At 38.1% G+C, this 24046-nt stretch overlaps 1 protein-coding gene across 2 annotated transcripts in view; it reads left to right on the top strand.

The window, feature by feature from the left end:
- Positions 1-24046, top strand: part of IKZF3 (IKAROS family zinc finger 3) — an 88735-nt gene that overhangs the window by 43698 nt on the left and 20991 nt on the right. The window contains exons 1-4 of one of the 2 annotated variants that reach the window (XM_029927547.1): positions 16981-17128; positions 17489-17749; positions 18913-19080; positions 21587-21703. In XM_029927547.1, coding sequence (XP_029783407.1) covers positions 17497-17749; positions 18913-19080; positions 21587-21703 — 538 coding nt within the window. In that variant the 5' untranslated portion in view covers positions 16981-17128; positions 17489-17496. Of the gene's footprint in view, positions 1-16980; positions 17129-17488; positions 17750-18912; positions 19081-21586; positions 21704-24046 lie in introns of those variants that run through there. The other variant, XM_029927546.1, reaches the window with a different exon arrangement.

Raw genomic sequence — 24046 nt, 5'->3', positions numbered from 1 at the left:
CTCTTGATTTCAGCTCAGGTCATGATCTCAAGGTCATGAGATTAAGCCCCATATCAGGCTCTGTGCTGAGTGTGGAGCCTGCTTGGGATTCACTCTCCCTCGCTTTCTGTCTCTCCGACTCTCTCGTGTGCATGCCCCCTTTCTCTCTTTCCCAAAATAAATAAACATCAAATAAATAAGTAAATAAATAAATAGATAGAAATGAAAAATTATAGATGCCAACTTAATTTCCACTTAATGCCCACTGAGTACAGGGGGAAAACATATAACTTTTCAAAATTCTTTTGAGAGTACTTAAGCTAATATTTTGAAAGTCAACTGCTGTCATATAAATTATATACAGTATACTGTATATAGAGGAGCCTTCAGTTTAAGCATGAGCCTATTTAAAAGCCTGATACAAAGATTCTCAATACAAAATCTCAAGGTTTGGGAAACCTCTCAAAACCATGTGAAATTATGAGTTTATGGGCATGTGTGCCTTTTATCTGGTTCAAGAGTACAGTTATCATAGAAGTCCACAATTCAAAAGATTAAAAAGCCCTGACCAAATTGTATGAGGTCTTAAGCCTTCTTAACTTTGCTGTTTTTATAATAGATTCATTTGTAATGGTCTATAGAATGCCTTCTAACATAAATAATTTGGAGTCAGCTCTGTGTGTGTGTGTGTGTATATGTATATGTATCAAATAACATATACTAATAAAAAAGCATTAAATTGGCATAATTCTCCTTGGGGCACCTGAGTGGCTCAGTCAGTTGAGCGTCTGACTTTGACTCGGGTCATGATCTTGAGGTTCCTGAGTTCAAGCCCCGCATCAGTCTCTCTGCTGTCAGCAGGAAGCCCACTTCACATCCTCTGTCCTCCTCTCTCTCTGCCCTCCCCCATTTGCTTTCTCTCTCAAAAATAGACATTAAAATATTTTTTAAAAGAAATAGGCATAGGCATAATCCTCCATTTTTTTCCCCCACAGACCTGAAATCTATTGTAGGGCAATCTTTTAATTTTATTCTGATTCAAAGATATTTCCTTTTTCTTAATTTTAATAAAGAAAGTTACAGATGCTTCATCCATAGAAAAATGCCAGGTGGAAAATTTGAAAACAGTTTTTAAAAAGAATAGATAGATATCATTTGCCCCTGACAATTCAATTGTGTGGTATCTAATTTAGCATCGAGTACTCAGTGGTCTATTAATAGGTTGATATAGTATTCAGGCTTAGAATTAGGAAGATTACATTTGGAAGTGACTGACAGCACAGCAGTTTGAAAGCTTTGGATTTTAAAGTGTCACCCACACGGCAGATGAATGAAGATGTCAGAGCCAAGCCTAAAGGAGGACCCTGGTAATCCAGCCCTTAGTGTATAACCTTCAAACACCAATAAATAAGATTATCCGGATTTAACATGTGACCTTTCTCATTCTGACTGGTAGGTCCAGATGTTTTCTCATTTAGCTGCCTAGTTGAAATCTGCTTTTTAACTGACTGCAATTGGATCTAGATTAGAGGTTGTAGAAATGACAGTCTTGAAAACTCTATTCTGCAGGGGGTGATGCTGTCTAAACAGTAACATATGGAGACTGATGGTTTAATAATTAAAAATAATTTGTGACCTTACCCTTAATAGATTTGTTAATTATGTCAACTGAATAAGTAAAAATGGGATTGTGGTAGATATTTCACTATATTAGTCAGTCTGGTGGCATTAAAAACATTGACAAGATTTGTTAAAACCAGGGTTTCTTGCACCTGTGTCTACAGAAGCAGAAATCCCAGTGATGCCTTTGTTACCCTTTGTTATCCCTCAAGGAAGTTCATGGCAGCCCTAGAGAAAATAGGAAAGGCTCTTTATTAGCTTCTCTAAGTTTATGGCTATACTTCTCATGCACCAAAACTTGAACACACTCACTGTACCTTTATTACCTCTTTTCATTGCTTGGAGCCCAGAACTATTTCTGGCATTTTGTTGTGAACGGTTCGTTACAATCATCTTGGTTTTCTGGTTCTAGTCCTTTAGGTTGTACTGGTTCTGTCTTTCAGACTATATAGAAAAGATATTTCTTCATTTTCTTCTTTTCTTATGGGAAAACTAAACTCTCACATCACTGAGTAATGGAGAGCTTCTCCATGGGCTTTTATACCACTGCTGACTTGAAGGTCAGGGATAGTCCTCATTAATTAATCAATAATCATAGCCTAGTAAGACACACTAAATTATTAACAGAATAGTAAGTGAGACATGAAAGCAAAAAAGACATAAAGGCACATAATGTGACAAGGAAGTAATATAATTAGAAAATCTGGATCTTTATGGATTTTAGCACAATTTAGCATTCTCTGAAGTTAATAATAAAATATTATCATTCTGAAGTTGGTAATAATTAAGTATGGGAAATGTCCTATGAGGCCAACTCTTAAAGTTACTTAAGTTTTCTTTCCTACTGCTAAGTAACAGATGCACTTGGTGTTTTTTTAACACAATACTTGTTAATTTCTTTCAAAAGGGCATTACATTAGTTACACAGGAACAAAAGGAGTTAAAGATAATCTCATGAGGATTTGTCATGTTGGATTAATCGTAGGTCAAAAGCTACACTTGTCACAATGCTTCCTGTAATAGTTGGTAAATAAGTAGCTACACTCTACCCTCTTGAGACAGAGTCAGTATCAGTGTAGCTAGATATTAGTTGTTGGTGTTTTTTTTTTAATTCTTATAGAGTTTTTTAATAGCTTTTTTAAATATTTATTTTTGAGAGAGAGAAAGTGCAAGCGGGGGAGGGACAAAGAGAGAGGGATACAGAGAATCCAAAGAAGGCTCTGACCTGTCAGAGCAGAGCCTGACACGGGGTTTACTTAAACTCACGAACCATGAGATCATGACCTGAATGTTTAACAGAATGAGCCACCCAGGAGCCCAGCTTTTAATTTACATACCTTTAAGTATTCAAATCAATGATTATTAGTAAATTTACGGAGTTGTGCAACTAGCACCATGTTTTGGAACATTTCTAGCATCCTAAAAAAATCCCTCATACCTGTTCACAGTGAATCCCCAATCCCAGCCCCAGAAAGCACTAATATGATTTCTGTCTCTATATAGATTTACCATTTCTAGACATCTCGTATAAAAGGAACAAAACAATATGTAGTCTTTTGCTTCTGGCTTCTTTCACTTAGCATAATGTGTTTTTTTTAATCTTTGTTTATTTTGAAAGAGATAAAGAGAGAGGGAGAGGCAGAAAGAGGGAGAGAGAATCCCAAGCAGGCTTCACGCTGTCAGTGCAGAGCCAATGCAGGGCTCAACTCACAAACACTGAGACATTGACCTGAGCTGAATGTGTTTCTTTCTTTCTTCCTTTCTTTCTTCCTTTCTTTCTTTCTTTCTTTCTTTCTTTCTTTCTTTCTTTCTTTCTTTCTTTCTTTCTTTCTTTCTTTCTTTCTCTTTCTTTCTTTCCTTTCTTTCTTTCTTTCTTTGTTTTTCTTTCTTTCTTTCTTTCTTTCTTTCCTTTCTTTCTTTCTTTCTTTCTTTCTTCCTTTCTTTCTTTCTTTCTCTTTCTTTTAACTTCATCCATGTTATTTCATGTTTCAGTACTTTGTTTCTCTTTGTTTCTGAATAATATTCTGTTTTATTGATGAAATACATTTTGTTTATTAACTCACCAATTGGTAGACCTTCTGTTTTCATTTTTCTTTTGGCTCTTGTGAATAATCCTGCTACAAATGTTTGCATACAAGTCTTTGTGCAGACATATGTTTTCATTTCTTTTGGGTAGATACCTAGGATTCAAATTGCTGGGTTGTATGGTAAATTTATGTTTAATTTTATAAGAAACATCTATATTAATTATTGATTGCTAAGTAACAAATTACCCCAAACCTTAGCAGCCTAAAGCAATACAAATTTATTATCTCAAAAATACAGGCACAGCTTATTTGGATTTTCAACTTCTCAAAGCTGAAATCAAGGTATTGACCCAGAGTGGTTTCATCTGGAGGCTTGGCTAAGGAAGGATCAAATTCCAAACTCATTCGTGTGATTGTCAGGGCTCAATTCCTTGAGGGGTGTTGGACTGGCCCTCATTTCCTCACTGTAGTTTGGCTAGAAATAGCCTTCAGCTCTTCGCCATATGGACTCTTTAGCTTACTTCATCAGAGAAACACATGAGAAGCACCAGAGGGAGAGTGAGGACAAGATGGAAATCATAAATTTTTATAATCTAACAACAGAAGTGATTTCCCATTGCTTTTGCCATGTTCTTTTAATTAGAACCAGATCACCTAGGTCCAGTCCACATTCAAGGGGAGGAGATTATAAAAGGATATGAATACTAGGAGTCAGGGGTTATTTGGAACCATTTCAGAAGGCTATCTATTACACAGCCAAAATTTTTTTCCAAATGACTGTACCATTTTACATTCCCACCAGCAGGAGACTATGGTTCCATTTTCTCCACATCCTTACCAACACTCATTGTCTGTCTTTTTGATGACAGCCATTCCAGTGGGTATGAAGTGGCATTTCATTGTGGTTTTAATTTGCATGCCTCTAATTACTAATGATGTTGAACATCATTTCATTTACTGATTGTTCATTTGTATAATTTCTTTGGTAAAATGTCAATTCAAATGTTTTTCACATTTTTAATTGAATTATTTGGCTTACTGTTGAATTATAAGATGTTTTCATTTATGAATCATGCTTTTGGGGGGCATCTGGGTGGCTCAGTCAGTTATGCGTCCAACTTCAGCTCAGGTCGTGATCTCACAATTTGTGGGTTTGAGCCCTATATCTGTGCTGAAAGCTCAGAGCCTGGAGCCTGCTTCAGATAATGTGTCTCCCTCTCTCTGCCCCTGCCTCACTCCCACTCTGTCTCTCGAAAATAAATAAATGTTAAAAAAATTTTTTTAAATGAATCATGCCTTTGGTATCATATCTAAGAAATCTTTGCCTAACTCAAGGTCACAAATATATTATGTGTCAGCTACTATGCTAGGCCTTTATATACATTATTTTGCCTAATGTAATTACAGTAACAGCCCTGTTAGGTATAGATAATATCATCTTTGTACAAGTGAGGAAATTTACAGAAATCAAGCAGCTTACTGAGATCACACAGGTAGAGTACATCTTGAACCTAGATTTTGTCTACTCCAAAGCTTTTGCTCTTTCATCAGAACTTAAAAAAAAAAGGAAGAAATTCAAATACATTTTTAGTGGGCAAAATGAGAGTGAAATACCATATTGTTTTTCCCTTATAATTATCAGTACTCATTCTTGTGCTATTTGAATACTGTTAATGAAAGCCTCTCTTTTCATGATCACTGGAAGTTGTCTTTTGAAATATAAAAAGACTTGTACTCCAGTTTACAGGCTAGATTCCACCCTAGTTTTATTCTGCCAGACGTTATACCCTCCACTGTTTCTGGTGGAGCAAGGGTGAATCTTTGCTTGCAGTCTTTCTTGAAGTGTGTTACTGGGCAGCTGCTTAGCAGTGGTTATACTTTACCCCCAGGGACAAGCATGTTCCAGTGACAAGATAGCTTATTCCCTTAAGTCCTTTTAGCGTTGTACATTCACCTAGGACAAGTCAATGCTGAGTTGTTCCTGATTTCTCAGTGCTCTAATTCCATTATTTGAAAACCAGAAAGAGAGAATGGAGGAAACAGAGAGGAAGAAAATATGTAGAAGATAGTAAATTTTATTTTATATGTATTTTGTTTTAATCAATATAATGTTACAAAGAGCAAGAATCTTCTAATTCTTAATCTTTATATTTATTTTCTTCTTTTTCAAGAATGCTTTAAACTCTTTGGGTATGGTTGGTATACCTTAAGTTAGAAATACAGTTTTGTTGTTTTCCTATGCTGTGGCCTAACATGCTAACCTTAGGCAAAAATACAGTCTGCGCAAATTTAAAAAAAACATCTCCAACCTTAATTTTGTACATGAAGCAAAGAACAGAATAATTGTTCACCCCTTCCTTCCTTCTTGCCTTCTTTCCTTACTTCCTTCTGTTCCTTTGGCAAGCACTTGCTAAACTAAACTGTGCCTGGCAAGAGCTACATGTTAAGTTTGTGAGTGGTATAACATACAGACATTGACATCAAGCAGGGACTCGTAAACAGGGGGAGCAGATTTGGAAGGGAAGTCAAAACGAGAGAAATAATGAGCTAGGTTACAACTCGTTGAGTGTGGAACAAGTAGAAGAAATCTAAAAAGTAATTGGAAGTACCTGTTGGGCTGAGCAGGGAGAACTAGTCTGGAAATAGAGATGTGGGAGTCATCATTTGCAGTGAAAAAACAAAAGTTTGAAGAAACAGTCCCCAGAAGACCATTGACACCTAGGAGACTGAGAAAAAGGAGTAGACAGAAGAAACAAATAAGTGAGGTAGGAATAGATCAGGCAGGAATAGAGCTCAGAGAAGACGTTTAAGAAACAGGGACTGGTGGGTGCCTGGGTGGCTCAGCAGATTAAGTGTCCAACTCTTGATTTCAGCTCAGGTCATGATCTCACAGTTTGTGAGTTTGAACCCAGCATCAGGTTCCATGCTGACCGTACAGAGCCTGCTTGGGATTCAATCTCTCTCTCCCTCTGCTCCTCCCCCACTGGCACATTCACTTTCTCTTCCTCTCAAAATAAATAAGTAAACTTAAAACGAAAGAAAGAAAGAAAGAAAGAAAGAAAGAAAGAAAGAAAGAAAGAAAGAAAGAAAGAAAGAAAGAAGGAAAGGAAAGAAAGAAAGAAAAAGAAAGAAAGAAAGAAAGAAGAATAGAAAGAAAGGAAGAAAGAAAAGAAAAGAAAAGGAAGAAAGAAAAGAGAAAGAAAGAAAGAAAGAAAAAGAAAGAAAGAAAGGGTAGAAAGAAAGGAAGAAAGAAAGAAAAAGAAAAGGAAGAAAGAAAAGAAAGAGAAAGAAAGAAAGAAAGAAAGAGAAAGAAAGAGAAAGAAAGAAAGAAAGAAAGAAAGAAAGAAAGAAAGAAAGAAAGAAAGAAAGAAAGAAAGAAAGAAAGAAAGAAAAAGAAAAAGCAGGGACTGGTCATCCTATAAGGATGGCATCCTGTTCCAAAGTGAGGGAATTGGGGAGACAAAAGGCTGACCATCATGAGCAAAGAAGTCAGCTGGAGAACTGATTATCTATCACTATGGGACTTGGGCTCTTTTCTGATGTATCATGAGGAGAAATTCTGCTTACCACGTCTCAGCTTCAGAATGTTGTACACAAGTTTGGGAGTGGCACAGCAAAGCGACTTATTCCTTCTTCCCTGCCTGTACACCACCTTTTTCTTCTTCTTTTTTAAGTTTATTTATTTATTTTGAGAGAGGCAAGCAGGGGAGGGGCAGAGAGAGAGAACGAGGGAGAATCCCAAGCAGTCCCATGTGGTCCTAGCACAGAACCTCATATGGAGCTCAAACTCATGAACCTCGAGATCATGACCTGAGGTGAAATCAAGAGATGGATGCTTAACTGACTGAGCCGCTCACATGCCCCCTTTCTTCTGAAATTGGTTCAGGCTGCCCAGGGAGTTTATTCATCCGTTCATTTATTCATTCAATACCTAGAGTAAGTGAGCCCTCTGAAAATTTCTGGAGACACAAATATTATTAAAACCTGGCCCCTGCCTTGAAGATAATCCTAATCTATATGGGAAATAAACATGTTAACTGCCATATAACACAACACATACGAACTTCTGTAGTGGATGTGGAGGCATTTTCATTCCTTCCCTTACCTGTGATCCTAAGTTTGGTGTTGTATCAGTATATTTTAAACTAATTTAACTGTATTTGGTTCATAATTTTTTAATTTTTCTAAATATTATATTTTAATATGCTTTAAATTTTTAATTGCACTCTCAAAAAATAGAGTGAATATTCTATACAAAGGAATTATAAATGAAAGGAAAGATTTTTCTTCTGGATTTATAAATGAAATGTCTACAGGTAAATAATTTTTGATACGTTTGGACAACATCTTAAACCTCAACCTCTTTATTTTTTTATTTTTTAAATATAGTTTTTAAGCTTATTTATTTATCTTGAGAGAGAGAGTGAGAAAGAGAAAGCAAGCGCATGAGCAGGAAAGGGACGAGAGCAAGGGAGAGAGAATCCCAAGTAGGCTCCCGAACTGTGAGATCATGACCTGAGCTGAATTAAATCAAGAGTTGGGTGCTTAACTGACTGAGCCACCCAGGTGCTCCAAACCTCAACCTCTTCAGATGTATTTTTATTCATTATTTTTCAGTAGTTACTTCTCAGAAATAGAAATATAAAATAATATAATACATATGTTAAATGATCAACAGAAAAAGTTCATAGTTATAATGGACAGAAATGAAAAAGCCACTATGTTTTTATACTCCTTTATAGTTTAGAAGGAGATTTCACACACCATGTTCTTCAATCTTCACAACTGTAGATGAAGATATCTGAAGAGTAAATTTAGCCCACTGAGGAGCTGGCACCTCACCTACCACTGATGGGCAGTATATTCCTGTTGTTAAAGTAATAGATCTCCTCTTGTTCTAATGGGGGAGCAAAGCATCACCCTGAAATGATTAAACAAATTATTTTTATTATTATGGCAATGAATGAGCTATTCGAGACTCAGATAATAAGATTAATGTCATTGGTAAAGTGGAACATGGTTCCTTTGCAGCTGAAACTTTCTTCATGTTTTCATGCTAAATTCTTGAATATGAAGTGACATGATTTAGCAATTACCAGTTTAGATTTGTTTTAATGTTTATTTATTTATTTTTGAGAGGGAAGGAGAGAGACAGAGAGAGAGAATGAGCGGGGGGAGACAGAGAGAGAATTCCAAGTAGGCTTCATGCTTAGCGCAGAGCCTGACTCAGGGCTCTATCTCACATCCATGAGATCATGACCTGAGCTGAAATCAAGAGTCAGACACTAAGTGTCCCTACTGTTTAGATTTTTTTAAGTCTGATAAGAATATGTTTTAATGAAAACTTTAACCAAACGAAATATTATCCAAACTGCGTATCTCTTAGTTTGCTGCTATTAAGATATATTTCATCTCTTAGCCATCTGATTCACCTTTTCCAGTTTTTCCTAATTTTAAAATAGGTGTTTTAAAAATTAATAGATGTCTATCATTTTAAATTTTAAAAGAAGAGAAAAAGGAAAACATAGTAGATTCTACAAATCAATGACCAAAAGTTTTGCTTTCATTGAAGCTTTATAATTTTACTGGTTAGCAAATACTAGAACTTTGTATTCTTCCGTTGGCAAAATAGCATTAGTTTTCCTCCCTCCTCACTTTACAAAAGAAATGTAAATTAGAAAATGAAAATGACCCATGATTTCAGTATTCTTGTTCCTGATACAAAGAGGCCATTGTTGGGAAAGGAGTAGAGATATTAATTTTATAAGGAAAACTGTTTAGTTGATCTATTCCTGCTGTATTGGATGAGAGCAACAAATTCTGTAGACTAAATACCTACAATACATATATCTCCCATTTTGCTCTTTAGTGCTTCAAGCTTCTAAATCCTATTAACAGCTGTCAAAACCTGGTAAACTATTTAGATGCTTTCACAATTTGTTTAATTGGATAGTTAGAAAATGGCATGCTAGAAAAGCCCACCCCCCCTTTCTTTTAGCCTGGCTGAACATCTGTAGCATTAGGGCCTCATTATCTCTGAATTGGCATAGCAAATCAGTGGCATCATTAAAATGCCACATTAAGATGATTAAGCTTCTTTGTTATCCAGTTGACTTTTGCATGTGCTGAGGATTTCATGGTTATGACCCCTAATCCTTGTAAAACACTTAAACAACATCACCCTTTTGTGTCTTCCCTGTCTAACAGCCTCTGTCTTATTTTGCCCCTTCTCACAATATCTCTGGCAAACTTAAGGCTATTACTCCAAACTTTGTCCTTCTTTGAGGTGGATTCTGAGATCTCATAATTCAGAGTGGAAATTCAGAACCCCCATTTTGCACTGGGAAATTCCTACTACTGTGCTATCCAAGACACCCAAGTTGCCTGTTCCATTTGCCATCTTTGATAGGTTCTTCTCTCCAACTGAGCATTTTATGTGCCTGCAAAAACAAACTGAGGCACAGTTGGCTGAGACTGCTATTACCCCTGAAGGATTTAGATGTTGGATCCTTTCCAAGACCCATTGTTTTTGCAGTGTCTCAGGTGAAACCAAAAATGTCTACTCTGGAGTGCAAGCCTTTCATGTGATAACCATCACCCCAGGAAATGAAACCATGTGCATCAGCCCCAGTGAGCCAAGCCTTTGTTCTCTTCAGCCTACAAAATTCTCTCTGGGGTGTGTGTGTGTGTGTTAGTGTATGTCATCTTCCTAAGAGGCCTCCAGAACATAGACAAAGATGGGAGCAATTGTCCCCCAGAGTAGCTCCTTTAGGAAGAAGTTCAGTTTAATCTAATTTTCTATGGGTTAGATTCAATTTAGACATATTTTTCCCCCTCTGGGAATGTTTAGCAATTGCCTTTATCAGCAATTTGTGGTCTGGTACGTTCTTTTCTCCACAAGTTCACTTATAAAAATTACTCAGGAAGCCTTTAACATTTTTTATTATGAAATATATCATACACACAAAAAGGCAAATATAATTACATGTATTGTTTAAAGAATAACTACAAAACAAGCATCCATGGACCCACCACCTGGATTAAGAAATAAAATATTCCTAGTGCCTGTGAAGATTCTTGATAGTATTTTAAGTGGCAATTTAAGTTGTGTGTCTAAGAAACCTGATATACAAGATAGGAAACTGGAATTGACAAAAGTAAGATATGAAATTATTCACATTACAAAAGGTTTATTCACTTTACAAAACCTTTAGGATATTGTTGGATAGTTCTTCACTGTATTCAAGTATTTCTTGCTAGATCTTTAAGATTTTCTGCTTTTAGGGTCCCTGAATGTCTCAGTTGGTTAAGCGTCCAACTTTGGCTCAGGTCATGATCTCGCAGTTCATAGGTTCAAGCCCCACGTCTGGCTCTGTGCTGAGAGCTTAGAGCCTGGAGCCTGCTTCGGATTCTTTCTCTCTCGCGCACGCGCACTCCCTTTCTCTCTCTCTCTCTCTCTCTGTTTCTCAAAAATAAACCTTAAAAAACTTTTTTAAAGATTTTTCTGCTTTTATTAACAGTTCACATGTTGCCAGTTACTGACAACTGAAAATCAAAGAAAACTGAAGAGAAACATCTCCAGACATATAATGTAAATCAGTAGAGCAATAGTATTGGTTTTACATGCAACATTTTATGAACATATCACCTATATTAAGGTGAATCTGTAGAGGCTAGTGATGTCATGCTAAATATAAGGGAGAGGGAGGGGGGTAGATGAGAAAGCACAGAAACAAGATAATTTTTTTCTACTTTAGAGTATCAAGGAAGACTTCATGGAAGAAATAGCATTTAAATAGCATCTGGAAGTTTGAATCGAATGTTGATATCAGGGAAGGGCATGTTAGGTATGGAAAAGACTAGAGAAGAGGCTTAGAAAACTACCATTAGTCAGATGCTGCTGTGCTTCTCAAACTTTAATGTGCATAGGAATCCTTGAGGATCTTGTTAAAATACAAATTTTGGGGGCGCCTGGGTGGCTCATTTGGTCAAGCTTCTGGCTTTGGCTCAGGCCATGATCTCACGGTTCCTTGGTTTGAGCCCCACGTCGGGCTCTGTGCTGACAGTTCAGAGCCTGGAGCCTGCTTCTGATTCTGTCTCCCTCTCTCTGTGACCCTCCCCTGCTCAAGCTGTCTCTCTCTGTCTCTCAAAAATAAGTTTAAATCATTAAAAAAATTTTTTTTAATACAAATGTTGATACAGTTGGTCTGGGGTGAGACTTGAGAGCCTGCATTTCTAACAAGCTTCCTAGGGATGCTGAACTGCTGATCCAAGGACCTCATTTTGAGTAGCAAAGCTCTAGTCTAGAGAAACTGTTGATTCAAGAGGACTAGTGAGAAATAAGATGATCTGAAAGGTTCAGGGCATGTTCTGGACATGTCCTTGATAGTCTTGCTAAGGAATTTAGACTTTGTTCTAGAAGTACAATGAAATCATTGAAAATATCTTAAAAAAAAGAGTTTTAGTGCTACAGGATGATTAATCTGGAAATAAGATATAGTATAAAATAGAGGTCACATACACTGTGGGCCAGTTAGGAGGCTGTTGCAGTGGTATATTCATGTACTAACTATTTATTATATATGTACTGTATGAAGAGTACTGTGTCAAACTGTAGAGTGGCAGTTCTCCAACTGCACTGTAGACAAGATTTACTACCCCAAGAACATAAGGGCACCTGGATGATTCAGTCAGTTAAGTGTCAGACTCCATTTCAGCTCAGGTCATGATCTCACAGTTGTGGGATTAACCCTGCATTGGGCTCTGAGATGAGCATGGAGCCTGCTTAAGATATTCTCTCTCTCTCTCTCTCTCTCCCTCTGCCCCTCTCCCCTTCTTGTGGGTTCTCTCTCTCTCTTCCTCTGCCCGTCTCCCCTTCTTGTGAGTTCTCTCTCTCTCTCTCTCTCTCACACACACACACACACACAAATGATAATAATGATGATGATAATATTTACTGGGGCACCTGGGTGGCTTAGTCAGTTGAATGTCATACTCTTGATTTCTGTTCAGGTCATGATCTCACAATTTGTGAGATTGAGCCCCATGTTGGGCTGCACATGCGCTCGCTCGCTCTCTCTCTCTCCCTCCCTCCCTCCCTCTCAAAATAAAAAACAAATAAACTTAAAAAGAAGATTTACCTAAGAGCATATTTTTAATGCATATTTCCAGTCTCCACATCCAAATTAGTAGACCCCCAAAATTTCTATGTTAAAACCACACAGCCTTGTATCAACAGATACAAGTTAAGCAGTGTCACAGGGGATACTGAGTTAAAAAAACAAACTTGAGTAACTTCTGACCTTGGATATCTTATATGACCATATGGGAGATGAGGTGAATTTATAAATAAATCAGAGAAAGAAGGAACAGATTATTTTGCAGCTGGGGGTGGGGGTGGGGATCAGTGTGTGTGTAGGGGCAGAGGTGGCATACTAGTTTTGGCTTTAAAGGATCTGTAGGATTTTGACCCACCTGTGACAACACAGGGAAAGATCTTGTATGTAATCAGTGGAAATAATAAAAGTAAGAATACTTAGAAGTTGTTTAGTTTGGTTAAAGATATCCGATTATTCAAAATCAACACAACAATGACAGGTTGGAGCCAGATACTGGAAGGCCTTTTAAATTCATTCTGAGTTTGGATTTTATTTTGTTGGCAGTAGCATATTGAAGGATTTTGACATGGCCATGATATGACCAGAGCCATAGTCGAGGAAGAACAGTGTGGTGGTAGTGTATAGGATGAACTGGAAGGAAGAGAGAAAGGAGCCAAAGAGAACGAAGTGGGGGGCATTAAGGGCCTGAGATTGAGGACACTGGAAATGAAAAATAGTGGGGAGGAGAGACAGAGTGGAGAGAGGGTACAAAAATACAACCACTGGGTGATTAAATGTGGGGCACAAACAAGAGGAAAGAAAGACGTCTGTAAGGAATCTAGGCTGAGTAACTGAGAAGATACCTTGGAGGCCTTAGAGATTAGAGGACTGAAAAGGGGAGAAAGATTACACCAGAGATATACATATTTGGGAATTAATCACATAAAATGCTTGTTGAAGCCTGAATAATAGATGAAATTGCCACAGGGGAGAGGATGTAGAGGGAAGAAAAACAACATCACGGGCAGTATTTAGGAGGCAGAAGGAGGGGAAAGAGCTAGGAGGAAAAAAACACACACACACACACACACACACAACCAGAAAGGGAAGGAAAGAAGTTACAGTTTCACTGAACAAATAGTATTGAAGAAGAAGGAATGGTGGTCAGTAGTGTCAAGGGCTACAGAGAAGCTGGGGAGAACGGCACACAAAAGGCCAGTGGATTTAGGAATCAGGAGATTATTGATGATCTCCAGGGAGCAGGTTCTGTGAATTATGGAAGCAGAAACCCAGTTAGAGGGAATTTTACATCAATTTTGAGGATATAGAGGCAGAAAGCATAGCATGCTTTTGTAGTAAATTTGTCTAAAACAGAGTGTTGAGAGACAATGAGTTCAGGTATGATGGGATGAGAGGCTAAGCTAAATTGCAGCGGGAATGGAAAAGAGGAGTTAGTACCCAGAGAGTCTGAGGACGTAGAATCTAGACGTCTGGCAGACTGAACTGATGTGGAGACCGAAAGGAAATGGAGTCCATTTCTAAGACGTGGAAACTGCAAGAAGGAAGATGCCATTTGGAAATATAACAAAGTCATAAATTAGAAGCAAGCTTGAGTTCAAAGATGACAAGTTTGGGGCGCCTGAGTGGCTCAGTCAGTTAAGAGTCCGACTTCAGCTCAGGTCATGATCTCACGGTTCATGGGTTCAAGCCCCGCGTCAGGCTTTGTGCTGAATGCTTGCTCAGAGCCTGGAGCCTGCTTCAGATTCTGTGTCTGCTTTTCTCTCTGACCCTCCTCACTCATGCTCTGTCTTACTCTATCTCTAAAAAAATAAATAAATAAATAAAATTTTTTTAATGACAAGTTTGATTTTAGACATGGTTTTAATATTTTCAAAGGATACTAAGTAGCAGAATGCTCCCCTTTCTTCTGCTGCAATAAATCTTCCTCCGGAGAAATGGAATGAATCTCTTCATTAGAGCAGACAAATGTCTGTGCTGGTCGTATTGATGAACTGGAGGCTGGGTTCTAAACCCAATAATCTCTCAGATATGCCATTCATATCTTAGATACTAATGTTTTCTAATGTTCAATTCTGTGTATCTTTACATGGTAAACCATGATGAATTGTTGATCCCAGTAACCATGCAGAGAGGCCATTCAGGTCTTTCATCTAAAAGTACTAGGACTCCTGCAGCGCCTGGGTGGTTTGAGTGTCTGACTCTTGATTTTGGCTCAGGTCATGATCTCACAATTTATGAGATTGGGCCCCACATCAGGCTCTGCACTGATAGTGTGGAGCCTGCTCAGGATTCTCTCTCTCACCCTCTCTCTCTCTCTCTCTCTCTCTGCTCCTCCCATTTGTTTTCTATCTCAAAAAAAAAAAATTAAAAGAAAATAAAAGTAGTAAGAATCCCAAGGCAAACCAACAATTGTACCAGGAACTCATGGTCCATTAAGTCCAAGGAACTTCCCTAATACTCTGTCCATGTGTCTCTTAAGCTTTCCTTTAGGGCTCTGCATCTCAAATACCATCTTCCTTGTTCTATAGCTAACTACTAAGGGACCAAAACCAAGATTTTCTCTTGAGCCAGGTTGGTGTGGTATTGAGTTCTAGATCAAGCCCATTAAAGCCAAAGTCCTGAGGGAAGTAGTGACTCTCTTTTGTCCTGCATTTTCAGAAAGACCCAACACATTTATCTTCCTGGTTTTTAATTGTCACTGACCATAGAATGGCCTGAGCCTGCTCATATTAACATTTTATAACCAAAATGAAAAGGATCTTTTTCTGCAGGCCCTTATCTGCTGTTTTTGGTTTTTAGTAGCTGAAGTTTTCCGTTGAGGTTCTTTTAAACGCCTACATGCAAACTGAAGAGCACTCAAGCTTTGGTGGGATATCACCCGCAGCTGGAGTGATGGAGGAAGGGAGGAGGGTACAGGCCTCAGGTGCATCCTTCTCTTAAAAAATTTTTTTAAAAACAAAACCACTTAAGCAAACCAATTCCATCTGAAAACAGGTGAGACCTATCCAGAGAAAGAGAGGAATGAACCTCTTTCCATGCAGGAAATGGTATGGATTCATGTATGACAATGTATAGAATGTATAGATTTATAGAATGGGCAAATTTGAAACATGCTGGATTGATCCTACAGCCTTGCGTCTCTTCTAATCAGAGTGAAAGGCTATGAACCATGAACTGTGGTGAGAAGCAGAGGAACAGTGTTGCAGCAATGCCTCCTCGGTTGGTGGTTAGGCCCTGTCTTGCTCTATTAAGCAAACACAGTTAATATAGATAAAAGGTAACCTTGATAGAAGTGAAAATTGAAACTCGAGTTGAAGGTAGCAAGCCAGGCACAGCTGCAGTTGTACTTCCTCCTGTGTGGCAACAGGAGCTGCACTCACTGGTGGTTTTTTTTTGGAAGGGATGCAGTTTTTTTAAAATATCTTTTCTTCAGAGTGTTTTGGTTTTTAATGTCTACACCATTGATGAGAGTGTGGAATATGTTAGTGAGAAACCACTTATACTTTTCTCCATCTAGTGTGTGAGGTCAGATCCAAGTTCAGCATTCTAATCACATCCCTGCTATTAACTGGCTGCATAACCTTGGACAAACCACTGAAAAGATCTCTGGTGCCAGACTTCCTTATCTGCAGAACAAAAGGGGGTTGGATTAGGTGATCCCTAAATTCCCTTCCAGCTCTAAAATTCCATTGACTTATGACTCCTCTTGAGGAAGCATAACTTCCAATTTCTAAGAACAAATTTTGGGGAAAGTAAGCAGCTTATTTTATATATGAAAAGTCTCTTGCAAATGTTTATTATGATTATATCAGGCAAATATTTAGGTGTTATTAGTGTCACTACATAAATTTGCCTCTTCACTTCTTATGCTCTTCAACTCAAAAATGTGGCAACTCTTTTTAAGAGACTGCCTGGTTAGCCAACTCTTTTGGGCCAGTCTGTCCTCTCCTCTCCAGTTCTATACAGTTCCGGGATCTTGAGTTTCATCCTCCCTAAAATGGGTACAGGTGACTTTCCCCTTGCTTATATTGAGCTCCGTTTACCTGCGTCAATGAAAGTGACTCCTTAGAAGATTATGTTAAAGAACTACTTCTCCTTTTATCTTTCTCAACAGTATTTCACTAATACTGCCAGCTTCCTCTATATTCAGTGTTGTTTCTTTATCAGTTCCAAGAGAAACAGAGATAAGACTCATTTTAGCAGTGCGTATACATGGAAGGGGAAGAGGCAAAGCATGGCTTAAAATCAGAAAAACCATAATAACTATTCAACTCTTACTCTTAGTAGCTTAAACTGAATGTATTTGAAGGATTGAAACAGTATTTTCTTCTTGAAACCAAAGAGCTCCATCACCTTGCCTTTTAACTGCAGCCACCAAAAAAGGTACTAAATCTGAGAACCTTTCTTCTCTCCCAGTACTGAAAAAGAGTTGCTCAAAATGTTTTTTTCATGGCCGCTTTGAGCAGTGACAGCTAAATCTATTCTCTCTCATTTTCTGGATGGTGCAAAACACTGACATGTGTGTGTGTGTGTGTGTGTGTGTGTGTGTGTGTGTTTTCCCCTGACTGTGGTTCTGAATTCAGATGAGTGATGATCCTAATGGTGCTTTCTTGTTTTGTAGATGTACAGTATTATGTTAGCTTCATTTGGTATTTGATTATCAGTTTTGGGTCTCTCTCTCTGAGCTGCTTTGATAGCTCCTAACACAATCATTGTTCATTCGTTGCATTTTCCTCCCTGCAGATGATTCCATGAAAGTGAAAGATGAATACAGTGAAAGGGATGAGAATATTTTAAAGCCAGAGCCCATGGGAAATGCAGAGGAGCCTGAAATTCCATACAGCTACTCAAGAGAATATAATGAATATGAAAACATTAAGTTGGAAAGACACGTTGTCTCGTATGATAGTAGCAGGCCAACCAGTGGCAAGATGAACTGCGATGTATGTGGACTCTCCTGCATTAGCTTCAACGTCTTAATGGTTCACAAGCGGAGCCATACCGGTAAATAAGTCTCCTTCATCCATTCTTCTGAAAACTGTCCTAATGCAGCCATGTGAGAAATGAAATGGTGGAATTTGGGACGACTTTTGATTACTTTCATTGATTTTTGGTATAATACTTATGTACCTCCCCCTCTCTACATTTTCATTTGCTCAGTGATTTTTTTTATTTCTGCTTTACTATGCATTTGGCAAACATTGCATATACCATGAATAGAAACACAAGCACAGTGTTCTAGGTCAGCCAAATATTTTTCTTCAGTTAATAAGTAGGAGTTGAGGGGCACCTGGGTGGCTCAGTTGGTTAAGCCTCCGACTTCGGCTCAGGTCAGATCTCACGTTCGTGGGTTCGAGCCCCGTGTCAGGCTCTGTGCTGACAGCTAGCTCAGAGCCTGGAGCCTGTTTCCGGGTCTGTGTCTCCTCTCTCTGACTCTCCCCCTCTCATGCTCTGTTTCTCTCTGTATCAAAAATAAATAAAACATTAAAAAAATTTTAAAAAAATAAGTAGGAGTTGAATTTTGTGATATGCTTCTTAAGTATCTCTTGTACATTCTTGCATAACTTTTTAAAACGCAGACCTCCTTATTATATTGGGTTCAGATTTGATAGATGAAGGGATATAGTTTTTATTACCAGTTTAAAAATTTTACTTCAGACAAATAAACAGCCAGTCTATAGAAATACATACAAACAAAAACAAAACAGTCACATTGAGCCCAGTAGATTCCATCTGACATCTGCTATGAAACTTAAAAAAAAAGAGGCATTTATGGCCCTCAGTACCTGATTAGGGTTTGAGTCTGTGAGTCTTTTTTTTTCAGATTGAGATTATATTCAAATAGAACACTAAGTAATGTTACAAATTTACATTTAGAAAGTACTTCTAGAGCTACTCCTCCTCTCCCTGCCCCACCCCATCCCCTTTTAATCCAAGATAAGATGATACCTAAAATAGTTTTACTAGATGAATGCTTTTCCTCTTCTACAGAGAAGATTCTAGAAGTAACTTATATGCTTGCCTTGAAATATAGCTCCCAGGTGATACCAATATGATATGAACAGATACTCTCTAAAAGATGAGCTTTTGCCATAGGCCTCTAATCTGTGCATATGCTTTGCCACTTGCTGGTTGATCAGAAGTCTCCTTTTTGTCCTTTTTTAAAGGTGAACGCCCATTCCAGTGTAATCAGTGTGGGGCATCTTTTACTCAGAAAGGTAACCTCCTCCGCCACATTAAACTGCACACAGGGGAAAAACCTTTTAAGTGTCACCTCTGCAACTACGCATGCCAGAGAAGAGACGCACTCACAGGTCACCTTAGGACACATTCTGGTAAGTAAGAGCAATGAGCATTCCGTATCTAGCAAATGTGTGTTCCTCAGTGCCCATTGAGGAAACTAGAAAGAGTTAAGTGTGGAGGTTTTAATCTGTCATTCCTGTTCTGAAGGGTTACAACAGCAGAGACCTCTAGGGCTAATTACACTTCCATTAAGGCATTAATTGCTCTCCGTCTGGCTCAATGGAGACGATCATCTCCTCACCATCCTTGTTCCCTTAGAGAACAACACAGTCAGACAGGAAGAGCCTGCCCTATAAAAATGCCTTTCAAAATCTTGTGAAAAAATTATAGTCATTGGTATTTTCTTATGGTAAACTTTATTAAGAGATTGTTTTCCTAAGAAACACATGCACCTACTTTTCATTCAGAAGTCTGGACAACCAAACAATGTACAGTTTGCAAACTGAGTGTAATTAGTTGTCAGATGGTTTCTTTTGGCCATTCTGGGCTAAAAAGTTTTAAATTGGGATATAACTGACAATATGACATTGTATTAGTTTTAGGTTTACATGGGGTAAATGTCTTAAACCTGAATTTCTTCTTGATGAGCCTATGTAGTTTTAATCTCTAGAAGATGAGCAGCATTAAAAAAAAAACAACTATGTTCTATCTTGATGTTTTCACAATTTATTTTAACCAAGCAAGATAATAAAATTTTTTCAACATTTAGAATTTCCCTCCTAGAAAAATAAAACTGAGTTTATTTTCAAATTTGGGACCTCATGTTCTTGATGTTATCTGGCAAACTTTTAATTGAAAAAAAAAAAGAGGTTTGTTTTTATGTCAATCCACGTACTGCTTTGACTAAAACCCAGCCCCAAACCCACAGCTGGTCACAATTCAGAGACTAAGGATTAAACAAGTCAGCCCCAGCAAAACTCACCATGAAAGATCATAAGTGGCAAAAGAAAGGTTTCATTTACAGCTTATCATTCAAAGTAATGAATTAAGGATGAGTTTAATCCAAAAAATTAGAATAGTCGTGTTTGTTTCTTTTTTCAAGTAAGATCCAAACATAGTGGTCTATCTATTTTTTAGATAGATTCTAGAGGACCCCAATTTATGCAGAACACTTAACATTTTTAGCCTTAACAAACCTGTATTCATTTTAATTTGAGATCCCAGAGGGATCTTTTAGTGCTTTAAGTCACAAAGACTGTTTTAAACAGAGCAAGAGGAGTAGAAAATAAGAATCTCAATTCCTAAAACTGACAAATTCTCAAGGTACATTTTATCAACAAATCAGATGGGCCAGCCCTGCACACAGAGGTGAAACTATTACTTACATATTTGAAGCAATAAACCACTTAGAGGAAATGGGAGGACAAAGGTGGCCTGAATTGTATGGATGAACTTTTGAGGAAATTTTGCTTTATCTCAGAATTAAGATGAAATCATTTTTGTAACTCATTCTTATTTCTATTATTCAAAAATATCCTCAGTTAGCTCAGTTTTTATTGATACCAGACTTTACTCTAGCCAATGGGCAAGGATAAGCTAAATTTATCCAAATATGTCGATGCTCTGAAAAGGCCATCAGTTATTGCCTGAATGGATAACTGCCAGCATTCTTTACTTGCAACCAGATGGATGTCACAAAATAAGGGATCTCTCTCTGTTTCATTTTTAAGCCACACCAACCTCCTTAAAGAATAAAAAGGCCCTTTATTTTTTCCTAAAGAAACAAGATTGGATCTGGACCCAAAACACTATGCTCAACTATAGTCATTAAATCCAAATTCTTTCATTTGTGAAAGGAAGCTATCCTTTCAAAGAAAACTCTAATGTAAAAATCCATTGTAGATGGAAATAAACCTATTTCAGTTTATTAAATTTAAAAGTAATATAGGGGGAGCCTGGGTGGCTCAGTCGGTAGGCCTCTGACTTCAGCTCAGGTCAGATCTCACGCTCGTGGGTTCGAGCCCCGCGTCGGGCTCTGTGCTGACAGCTAGCTCAGAGCCTGGAGCCTGCTTCCAGTTCTGTGTCTCCTTCTCTCTCTGCCCCTCCCCCTCTCATGCTCTGTCTTTCTCTGTATCAAAAATAAATAAAACATTTAAAAAATATTTTAAAGATAGACATTATTGTTCTCATTTAAAAAAAAATAAATAGGGGCGCCTGGGTGGCTCAGTTGGTTAAGCCTCCAACTTCGTCTCAGGTCAGATTTCACGTTTGTGGGTTTGAGCCCCGCATCAGGCTCTGTGCTGACAGCTAGCTCAGAGCCTGGAGCCTGCTTCCAGTTCTGTGTCTCCTTCTCTCTCTGCCCCTCCCCTCTCATACTCTGTCTCTCTCTGTATCAAAAAATAAATAAAAACATTAAAAAAATGTTTATAAAAAAAATAAATAAATGAAAATAAAAGTAATATAGATGCAAAAATATCCAAATACCCTGGCTTCTCTCAGCAGTCTCATTCCTAAAGGATAGTTTGCACAGAACCCCAAGATCCCGTTTATTCTGTAACCCCTGAGGGTCACTGAGTCCCCCTTGTGCTCTCCTTATAGTTGAGAAACCCTATAAATGTGAGTTTTGTGGAAGGAGCTACAAGCAGAGAAGTTCCCTTGAGGAGCACAAGGAGCGCTGCCGTACATTTCTTCAGAGCACGGACCTGGGTGAGAGCGGTGAGTTCATGCAACACTTGTTCTCTACACATCTAGTGAGCATCTGCTCTTCTAGGTGGTGGGATATAGTAGTAAGTAAAACAAACAAACAAACAAACAAACAAACAAACAAAAATCTGCCCTCACAGTTTATATTTTAATGGGGAAAGGCAGACCATAAGCAAAGTAAATAATTAACATATACAGTATATTAGAAGGTAGTTTTAAGTATTATTAAGAAAAATGAAGCAAGGAGGTGTCTAGGTGGCTCAGTTGGTTAGGTATCCAACTCTCAACTTCAGCTCAGGTTGTGGTCTCATGGTTTGTGGGATTGAGCTCCACAGCACAGAGCCTGTTTGGGATTCTCTCTCTTCCCCTTCTCTCTGTCCCTCTTCCACTCTGCCACTCAAAATAAATAAACTTTAAAAAAGAAAGGAAAGGAAAGGAAGAAAGAAGAGAAGAGAAGAGAAAAGAGAAGAGAAAAGTGAAGTTGCTACTGGGGGCAAGTGGTGAGTCAGGGAGGTGATATTTTAACAGGTTTAAAAGGATAAGAAGAAAGCCCTGCAGATAATGAGGAAACAGCAAGTGCAAAGGCCCTGGGGCTTGAGTTTGACAAAGTATAAATAGTCCTGTGTCTCTGGAGCAGGGTGGGTAATGCAACATGAGGCCAGAAAGAGAAATGGGAAACCAGATTTTATCAAGCCTTGTGGGCTACTATAAAGGCTGGCTTTTACTCTGAATGAAATTGAAGATCTTCAAAACATTTTGAACTGAAAGGTGACATTTTTCTCGTTTAAAAAAAATCACTCTACTTGGTATTGAGAGTAGATTGTATTTGCAGCAAAATTGAGAATTGTTTGAGAGTCCAGTTAGGAAGTCATTGCAATAATTCATGCAGGAGAAAATTGTGTCTTAGTAGTGATGAGGTGGTGAGAAATGTTCTAATTCTTATATATTTTAAAGGTGGAGCCAACAAGATTTCCTAAAAGATTGATGTGGGATGTGATGAAGAATGGAGTTGCATGGGGCACCTTGGTGGCCCAGTTGGTTAAGGGTCCAAGTTCAGTTCAGGTCATGATCTTACGGTTTATGGGTTCAAGCCCCAGGTCAGGCTCTGTGCTGACAGCCCAGAGACTGGAGACTGCCCCTACATCACTCATGTTCTGTCTCTCTCTCTCTCAAAAATAAATAAACATTAAAAAACTGCAGTTACCATTAACTGAAAGAGCAGTTGAGAGTAGAGTGGGTTCAGGTGTGGCTAGGGCAGAGTCACTTAAAACTACAAGGATTTTCTTTGTGCAAGTCCCCAAAATCATATACTTATCTACTCATATGATTTATTGTGATGCTTATCTTTGCCTTTGGGAGTTTCATATTTTATTCAGTGTTTTGAATTATATGCCTAGGAGCAATTGGTTGAAACACTAGCTGTCTTTTCATATATCAATTATGGTTTTATTTCCTTTTCATTCTTCAGTTGAAACAGCATAAAACTTCTTTGTGTCACATCTCTGCAGTTATCCTTTGTCCCATTCAGTTGACCATCATCCTGGCTCTGCAGCTTGGGTTGTCTGACATTTTCATTTGATTACTTGAACCAGTTGCATATTCAGAGTATCAAACCCTGAGGGGATTTGGTGTTTGGCAGCAGTAGGTGCAATTGAGTGGTTTGAAGTTTCTAAAGCAGAAAGATTGCAAAAGTATGACAGAAATAATGGAAAATGGAGTGGAAATCATAAGTAGCTTAGCTGTACCTATTTTGAGTGAGAGGAAACTTTTGTTTTAGATAAAGCCTATTTTATGGTGTTAGGAGCTGGCCAACTGAATTCCGTTGGTTTGCACTGCTTCTGCTTTTTATCCTGATGGCATCTTTGGTTTTATCAAGGAGTTGGATTTCCTCCTTATTTCTAAAGAGAAATGTTTGCAACAGACAGTGCTCTTAACTGTGAGACATTCCCAGGTTATCAACATCAATTATATTCTAAATAAAATTATTTTATTTAAAGCTAGAACGTTAAAGAGAGCATCTAGTCCTACCATCTCATTTTAGACATGAGGAAATTAAAACTTGTCAAAAATTCAGTGACTTGCTTAAAAATCACTAGAACTTTTCTTGTTCCCAGGATAAAATATATCTTTTATTTTCAAAAATTCATTGCAATATAATCCATTTGCCATAAAAGTCACCTTTTAAAGTGTACAATTCAGGGGTGCCTGGGTGGCTCAGTCATTTAAGCATCTGACTTCAGCTCAGGTCATGATCTCACAGCTTGTGAGTTTGAGCCTCATGTCGGGCACTGTGCTGACAGCTCAGAGCCTGGAGCCTGCTTTGGATTCTGTCTCTGTCTCTCTGCCCTCCTCCCC

The sequence above is a fragment of the Suricata suricatta genome, chromosome 17 (genome assembly GCF_006229205.1).
Source record: "Suricata suricatta isolate VVHF042 chromosome 17, meerkat_22Aug2017_6uvM2_HiC, whole genome shotgun sequence".
Lineage (NCBI taxonomy): Eukaryota > Metazoa > Chordata > Mammalia > Carnivora > Herpestidae > Suricata > Suricata suricatta.
Note: the sequence above shows the minus strand (reverse complement) of the source record. Positions and strands in the feature narration are given on the sequence as shown.